The sequence below is a fragment of the Glycine max genome, chromosome 1, assembly GCF_000004515.6.
Source record: "Glycine max cultivar Williams 82 chromosome 1, Glycine_max_v4.0, whole genome shotgun sequence".
In the NCBI taxonomy this organism is placed as follows: domain Eukaryota; kingdom Viridiplantae; phylum Streptophyta; class Magnoliopsida; order Fabales; family Fabaceae; genus Glycine; species Glycine max.
Window position 1 is genome coordinate 27224730 of NC_016088.4, and position 8794 is coordinate 27233523.

The 8794-nt window shown below is 32.4% G+C and overlaps 1 protein-coding gene across 1 annotated transcript; it reads left to right on the plus strand.

Annotated features, from left to right (window-relative positions):
• Positions 1-3700: 3700 nt before the first annotated feature.
• LOC100782351 (clavaminate synthase-like protein At3g21360) lies at positions 3701-8400 on the plus strand. Its single transcript, XM_003516813.4, has 3 exons — positions 3701-4116; positions 5658-5911; positions 7889-8400. The coding sequence occupies exons 1-3, from the start codon at positions 3751-3753 to the stop codon at positions 8232-8234; spliced, it is 966 nt and encodes a 321-aa protein (XP_003516861.1). The 5' UTR covers positions 3701-3750; the 3' UTR covers positions 8235-8400.
• Positions 8401-8794: the final 394 nt, after the last annotated feature.

Genomic DNA, 8794 nt, shown 5'->3' on the forward strand with positions numbered 1-8794 from the left:
ATTTGGTGTACCACTAGACTGTGAATAGCAGCAAGAGATATTAGCACCCGAATAGATGTTATTCTAATGACTGGTGAAAAGGTGTCGAAGAAATCCACATTCTCTCTTTGCCTAAAACCCTTGGCTACAAGGCGAGCCTTGTATTTATCCACAGTACCATCAGGTTTTAGTTTCTTTTTCAAGATCCATTTACAACCAATTGGTTTGCAACCAGGAGGCAAGTCTACTAAATGCCATGTCTTGTTAGATTCTAAAGAATCCATCTCATCATTAATGGCTTCTTGCCACAAGTCAGCATCCAAAGAAGACAAAGCTTCTTGGAGGTTTGATGGATCCTCCTCTAATGTATAAGCCATATAATCGGGCCCATAATCTTTAGCAATTCTTGCTCTCTTACCTCTTCGAGGCTCTATATCTGGTTCTGGTTGTGCAAGATTTTCACTACTAATAGCAAGAAGATAATTGGATGAAGTACCTCCACTATCCCTTAATTTAAAAGGAAATTTATTTTCATAAAAATCAGCATCATTTGACTCTATGATCACTTTTGCGTTTAGGTCATAAAACCTATACGCTTTGCTATTAATAGCATAACCAATGAACACACATTCATAGGCTCTACTTGCAAGTTTAACCCTCTTAGGATCTGGGATCCTTACATAGGCCAGACATCCCCAAGTTCTCAAATAAGACAAATTTGATTGTCTTTTCTTTAATATCTCATAGGGAGATGTCTTGGTTTGATTTGAGGATTCTATTTAGCACATAACAAACAGTTAACAAAATTTCGCCCCACCAAAAAGATGTTGCACTAGAACTCAACATAGTAGCTACAACTAATTCTGTAAAAGTTATGTTCTTTCTTTCAGCTTTACCGTTCATTTCAGGTGAATATGGAGCAGTCGTTTCATGTATGATTCCATGCAAATTATAAAACTCATTAAACAAACTGGAATCATACTCTGTGCCTCTATCACTTCAAAGTTTCTTAATTTTCTTATTGAATTGATTTTCAATTTATGTTACAAATAACTTAAACATGTCAAGCGCTTCACTTTTATTTTTCATAAGATATACATATGTATAATCAGAGCAGTCATCAATAAAAGTGATAAAATATCGTTTTCCATTTCTGGTCAACGTTCCATCAAATTCACATATATCAGAATGTGTTAAATCCAATGGCTCAGATTCTTTAACTACTGATTTATGTGATTTCTTAGTTATTTTAGATTGACTGCAAAAAACACATTTTTCAAAGTGATTTGAAGATAGCTTTGGAATAAAACCTAAGTTACTCATATTAGATATGCAACGATTATTTATATGACAAAGTTTAGAATGCCAAGTATTAAAATCACACAGCATGTAAGCAGAAGGAGAAACTTTATTAATATCAAGATTCAATTTGAACATGCCATCAGTGGCGTACCCTTTCCCTACAAATACCTCATTCTTGTTCAAAGTAAATAAATCTGCACCTATGGTCTGAGTAAACCCAGCCTTGTTTAAAAGAAAACCAGAAACCAGATTCTTTCTCATCTCTGGAGTATGCATCACATCTTTGAGAATCAAAGTCTTTCCAGAAGTAAACTTCAGTTCAACATCTCCAGTTCCAGCAACAGTAGTGGTGTGGGAATCACCCAGCAACACTTTCTTATTTTCAACATTCGTGTATGTTTTAAACATAGCACGATCATAGCAGACATGGCGGGAGGCGCCAGTGTCTACCCACCATCCATCTGATCCTCCAATCATATTGATTTTTGTTATCACAGCTATGTATGGCTCTTGAGTCATGTTAGCCTGGGGAGCACCTGTCATTGAAGGATTTCTGCATTTACGTGCCATATGTCCCGGTTTTCCACAATTGTAGCAGAGGAAAGGCTCACCGGGATTATTCTTGGCAGGTGGATGTTGTCTAGCATGTTGAACCCTTGGGGGGTTCTTGTTGCGATTGGAGGTATTGCTCACATTGCGGTTCTGATTCTTAAAGTTTTTGCCAATAGGCTTCAGAACTGCACCTGTGTTCTTCCTTTTAGTGTTGTTGTGAGACACAACCAACACTTCATCTTTCTGATCTTGTCTGCGTGCCTCTTCCTCAATGCGCAGACGTGTGATCAGAGACTCCAAAGAGAATTCTTTGGTCTTGTGTCTGAGATTGTTTTTGAAATCCTTCCAGCCAGGAGGCAATTTGTCTATGATGACAGCAACCTGAAATTGCTCATCCAATGTCATACCCTCTGATATGATATCATGAGCAATTTTCTGTATCTCATGGGATTGAGACTCTATTGATTTATCATCAGTCATTTGATACTTGAGGTAGCGGCTAGCAGCATACTTTTTAGTCCCAGTTTCCTCAGTATCATACTTCTTTTCCAAAGCCAGCCAAACTAATTTGGCAGACTTATATGGGCTATAATAATCATAGAGATCATCAGCTAACCCATTCAGAATGAAATTCTTGCATAGGTAATCATTTTCATTCCAGAGAGCTAATTCCATAGTCATTTTATCCTTCACTTCCTTCTCAGCATCCTCAAGTACCACCGGAATACCAGTGTTCAAAACATAGGCAACTTTTCTCATAGTTAAATAAAACATCATCTTTTGTTGCCAATGTTTGAAATGATACCCTTCAAACCTAAAAGGTTTGTTGAGGTCATTGCTATTCGAGCCAGTAATATCTACGGTAGCCATAGCAGAACCAAAAATGTCTTAAAATTGTTGTAACAATAATTTATGGCAAACCGAAAAAATTACTGGCTGAGTCACGGACAATGTCGATTTCTTTAAGACGTTTCGTGACACTGCCAAAAATTGTGCAAGCAGACTATCAACCACGACGTCCCCAGGATAAAACAACCCAGATCACTGTATAAGATTCCCACTGTACTGAGGGAACCTTTTCTAGAATTACACCCTCTTATAATACTTGAAAAGTCACTCTAAAGCCACCCGAAAATATGACTTGAAAAGTCACTCTAATAGCCAATCGAAAAATGAGACTTAAAAAGTCACTCTTAAAGCCAACTGAAAAATATGACTTACAAAGTCACTCTTAAAGGCAACCAAAAAATATGACTTACAAAGTCACTCTTAAAGCCAACCGAAAAATGTGACTTAAAAAAATCACTCTTAAAGCCAACCAAAATTTTAGAGCGACAGAAAGAAAGAGGGAGAAGTTTGCCGGAAATGCATCGGCTGAAATATGGGAGGGAGAAAGAAAAGTTGAGGAAATGTTTCTCAACTGGGGCAAGGAAAAAAGAAGAAATGAGCTCTCTATATATAGGGAGTGAAACACTATTCAAGTGTTTATCCTGAGCGATATGAGACTTGAAGCCTTTTTTTTTTTCTTTCTTTTTTTTCAAACTTTCATCCTTTGTTCTAACAGATTCTAATGAGCTCCTAAGGATCCAACTTACTAAACTTTTAAGTAATTAAAAAAAATTAATCCCCTAAAATGGCATCAAAGAAAATGGCAATCGAAGTAATGATGCTTTTACAATTTGCATCAAGTTAAAAAATTGATCAGCTCAAATTCCATACATAACATGTTAACAGCTATATAAGGACAACAAGAATCTCTATAGACCAATGACAAAGCCAGCCTCTTGTCATTTTATAGCATAGCAATTGTCAACACCAACCACTACTATATTATATATATACATAAAAGCTTATTGAAGGTAAAACCACACAAGTTACATACAAACACTTATTAGAGAGAGGTAGAGATACATTAAGATGGAGTTTTCTTGCAAGGACTTCAAGGTGGGAAAATGTGAGGGAGAAAAAGTAGTAGATGGGGAAACCATGCCCTTGGTGCTAAAACCTCCAGTGCCTAACAAGAGTGACTTGGAATCCTTGCTGTTGGCTCTGAAGAACAACAAAGAATGGTTTGAGCAAATGATCATCAAGAACAGTGCTGTTCTGCTTAGAGGTTATGATGTCAAGAATGCTGAGGACTTCAATGAAATTGTAGAAATCTGTGGGTGGGAAGACATTCGTTATGTTGGACCAGCACCTCGCACACATATTCACAAAAGGGTGTGGACTGCCAATGAAGGACCCCTCTCAGAGTTCATCTACTATCACCATGAAATGGTTTTGGTAAGTCAAAACTCAAAACTATGCATTGACATTTGCACACCATGATATTTCATACACTTTACTAGTTTCTTGATATCAATATCATCATATTTCCAAGAATCACAGAATCATTTCAAATAAGTATTTTCAAACAGTTTTTAGTTTTCCTTTATTTTTATTTCATGTATTCTTGGTAACTCTCATTTCAGTTAATTACTTGGAAATTCTAAATCAAAAAATCTGAGGTTCTAATTAACAGAAAAGAAGGATTAAATTAAAAAACAACAGAATTTGAGATCACTAACCATTGTAGAGAACCTTTCAGTGAATTAATGAATTCCATCAGTTAATCTGATTATCTATATCGATCTGTTTGACCAAATAGAAACAAAGGTAGCATACGCATAAAATGTGTATAATTAATTTCACTAATAGACAATGTTTGACAATATTCTCTGTATATCCTTCTATTCATGATATTAAAATAGTTTGATTAATGTCATATCCTTTGAACGTTTGCACACACTATTACTGGAGCGGAAAGTGATGATGCGATGTGAACTAAGCACACTGATTATTTAATATGAATGTTTGAACTGGTATTGTATCCTACAACAACATATGTCAATATATATTTTTTCAATTCAGCTTCTTACATCATCTAGCAGCTTGCATATATTTCCTAATCAATCAAAACTATAATTTCAATGAAAAAGGTTTACTAGTAAAATTTGGTCGATTATTTGCATTTCATACAGAGCTTAACTTCATGCCGTTCTTGGAATTTTAAGGGCTAGACGAAAATAATTGATAAGGACTCTCTTATATATAAATATTAAAAAAATCTATATAAATGGTAAAAAAATCTATACATAATTTCATTAAACACGATATATTTTATTACGTTAAGTGAATAGAAAAATATTTCTTAAACAACCTTGAATCATTCACAACTTGAGAAAGAAAGAGAGAGAAAAAATACTTAATTGATTTGATTGATAATATAATGTGATAAGAAAAGAGAAATAGAATAAAAAAGTTGTTGATTAAGTGTTTGAAATTTTTTATTCTCAAAATATAATCACTCAAGTGAATAATATAATTTTAACAAAATTTATCATATTTTCACTTAATTTACTCTTATATTATCCTTTATTTTTTACTCCTCTCCCAAAAGAAAAAAATTACACACAAATATCTACATATAAGGTCATCCCCTAAAAAATATATAAACACTCGCAATATACACTAGATATTGGCATACAAGAGTGAGAGGATTATGTATATTGCTCTAATTATCTATCACATTTTAGTTTGACTCAAAAGATACATGAAATGAGACAAAAAAAAAAAATCAATCTATTTGTGAAAACAGTATAAAATAAGATATAAAAAATCAATGTACAATTATAAACTTGTTTAAAAAAATAATTGAGCCCCTTCGTTCTAACCATGATAACCATGGCCCTGGGCCATTACACCTCTAAACAATGCCCAGGGGCTAACCTTGCTTAACAACTTTCCTTGTGCATTTTAAACATGGTGGGTGATTTATTTATCAGATCAAGGAATTTCCCAAGAAAGTGATACTCTTTTGTGAGATACCTCCCCCTGAAGGGGGAGAGACCCCTTTTGTTCCAAGCTTCAAAGTGACAGAAAAGATGATGGAGGAGTTCCCAGAAGAGGTGAAGGAAATTGAAGAGAAAGGGTTAAAGTATACATTTACAGCTCCTAGTGCTAATAACGTCTCCTCCATGAGAGGTAGAGGGTGGGAAGATACCTTTGGGACCGAAGATCGCAAAGAAGCCGAGAAAAGGTATTTGCTTCTTTCAAATGCATATACACAACACCCACTAACTTTGTTCATGCATGTTGTTTGAGGGCTACAAAATGTCTAGGAATGGTAACAACACACTCTTAGATAGAGAAAATATTACATGATTAAAAATCATCATGCGCTTATCAATCTGTGTCATGTAAAAAAAACTAACTAATAAATAAAAGTTAATAAAATTAAATTATGTGTCAAATGGAGATTGTATAAGTCATGATATAGTCTCAAACTGGGACAATTTCTAGTTAAAGACACTTTTGTTGTTAACTGAAAAATACAAATCTCTCACTAATCACTGCACAAGGAGTGGGACCAACTAACTAGGGAACAATATACTTTATATGCTCTTTAGATTTTAAGAAAAAAAATAATATGATTTTCTTAAAGAATGTGCTGAAAACATGTTAGAAAAATAGTCCTTAGTATTTTTATTTTTTTTCTATTCAGTGATTTAGGTCTCCAAATTTCCAGTTTAAGAAATGAAGTTGGTATTTTCTAACATAAATTGCAGCCACTTCGAAATCTAAATTGGTTGTACTACTGGTGTTATTATCATATATAAATATAGCAGCAGCATGAATCTAGTTGAAATAATAATAAATTCTTTTTTTTGCACCAAATAATAATATATTTTTCTCTATATAAATTAGAATAATTTTCTTTAATAAGAGTGTTAGTTTTTTTTTTTTTTGAAAGGCAAACACTCTCATTGACATGTCTTATCCTACTTTTATATATTAAATATTTAATTTTATTTTTTTATTCCTTTCAAATATATTTCTTAATTTAAATTTCAAATGTAATTTAATTTAACAAATAGCCCAAAAAAATTCTTTCTCAACTATCTCAAACCACTATCCTTCTATCTTTATCTATATATTTGATATTCCCCCTTTTTTTTCTTTTTTTAATTTATCAATTTTATCATTGTTTTTAAATTGAATTTTAATATTTTTTAAAAAAATTATCAAATATTGAAAAAAGATCTTGAATCACAATATAAATTATTTATCGTAAATCTAAAATATAATTAATAATTTTTAAAATATTTACTTATTACAAACTTTAATTATAATATAATTTATATATTTGAAATTTTTTATTTATTATAAATTTTAGTTATATATAAAAAAATACATATATATTTACATTGAATAGGCTAAAATATTAATTAATCAATAAGTCACACTATTAATAGCCGTGCAAGTCAACTATACATAATACAGATATCTAAGGGTGTAATCTTAATGTCTTATACATTAAGTGCATCTCCAATTAGAACCTCTTGAGAGCAATATAACAATATTGGGAAACACCCTATTTAATCTGCCATATAAGCGCAACTACATAGGGAAGAGCAACGGCAGTTATTTACTTTTTAGTGGGTCCTTCAAATTTTCGGCTGTGTGGAATAAGTAGTGACATGGCATCTACTTAAAGAAATTTGTTTGGAGTGTAAAAATTAATTGGATTACTTAAAATAATTATTAAAATGATGTGAAAATGTAAGGATTTTTTTTATTATTAGCAAAATAAATACATTAATATAGAGGTAAAGGAATACCTTAAACCCATAAAAAAAAAAAAAAAAGAGAATCCCACGCTAATGATTAAAATTTATTTAAGTCGATGAGAAGACTAAAATAAAACATAACCACCAGTAATTACAAAAAGGCCAATCAAAGAAACTATTATGATACTGAGATGTAGAGAACAAAAGATCACCCCACTCAGAGTCAAGAATATCAAAACTTATGCTCTGGTAACTCCGCCCAAATTCGTGGTCCAAAAGTAACTAAAGAATGATATAAAATTATGTTTAGTGAGTTGCTCCATAAAGTTTCTCTAACAGCTATACGTAGAGAATTTAGTGAAAATTAATCTCTAGGCTCTAGCTATGCCATCATGTGTGGCTTGGTTTATTAAACCTTACATGTTTTGATTGAAAAATTGTTGCAGGGCAAATGCTCTAGGAATGGACGTGGAGTGGCTTCCAAATGGTGGGATCAAGACAATACTTGGACCAAGATGTTTAACCAAGGTATTTGAAGGAAGGAAAGGAAGAAAAATGTGGTTCAACACAGTAGTAGGGATGCATGGAAAAGAGATTAGCTCGGCCATGATGGCAGATGGAACAGAGATTCCAGAACATGTAGTGAAAAGGTGTGAAGAGATCATTGAAGAAGAGAGCATACAGTTCAAGTGGGAGAAAGGTGATGTTCTCTTCTTTGATAACTATGCTTTGCTTCATGGCAGAAGGCCTTCACTTCCTCCAAGGAAAGTCCTTGTTGCTACATGCAAGTAATTTGATATTATAGTAACCAAATTACATGCTAAGAAAGAAAGGGTATTGAGGATAAAAGCTATATGAATAAGTGTGTCATTTCACCAATATATGACAAGGAAAAAGCAATGTACTGTCACTTTTATATATTGCATCATTTATTGAATAAAATTGTTCTCTGTGCGCATAACCTACTTATATATGAAAGACCATCATTATTTTGAAACTAAATTATATGTGAAAATTAAGAAGTGATTACAAAATTGTACGAATTTGCTTGTCTAGCTATGTAAGATTTAGAGAAAAAGAAAATACATTTAGTGCAAGGGTGTAATAACAATTTATTCAAAAGAGATAATTCAGGTTGTAAGCTAATTTAAACTCAATAATTAAGGAATTTCTACAACTTTAAAAGGTTTAATTAAGTTTGCGAAAAAAATCTTTGTTTAGAGAGATAATATCGATCTAGAATTAATCTTACATAAGATAAAACTAGTGTAATAAAAATTTTAAATAGATTTTTCATCGGTTTCAACTATAGGAGTATTTTTCACAAAGAAAAATATGATTAAAATAAAAAA

Excerpts from the sequence above, each read along its gene's own strand:
- LOC100782351 (XM_003516813.4), top strand. The coding sequence starts at position 3,751 with ATGGAGTTTTCTTGCAAGGACTTCAAGGTGGGAAAATGTGAGGGAGAA. Across the intron at positions 4,117-5,657 it reads ATCACCATGAAATGGTTTTG|ATCAAGGAATTTCCCAAGAA; the intron begins GTAAGTCAAAAC and ends TTTATTTATCAG. Across the intron at positions 5,912-7,888 it reads CGCAAAGAAGCCGAGAAAAG|GGCAAATGCTCTAGGAATGG; the intron begins GTATTTGCTTCT and ends AAATTGTTGCAG.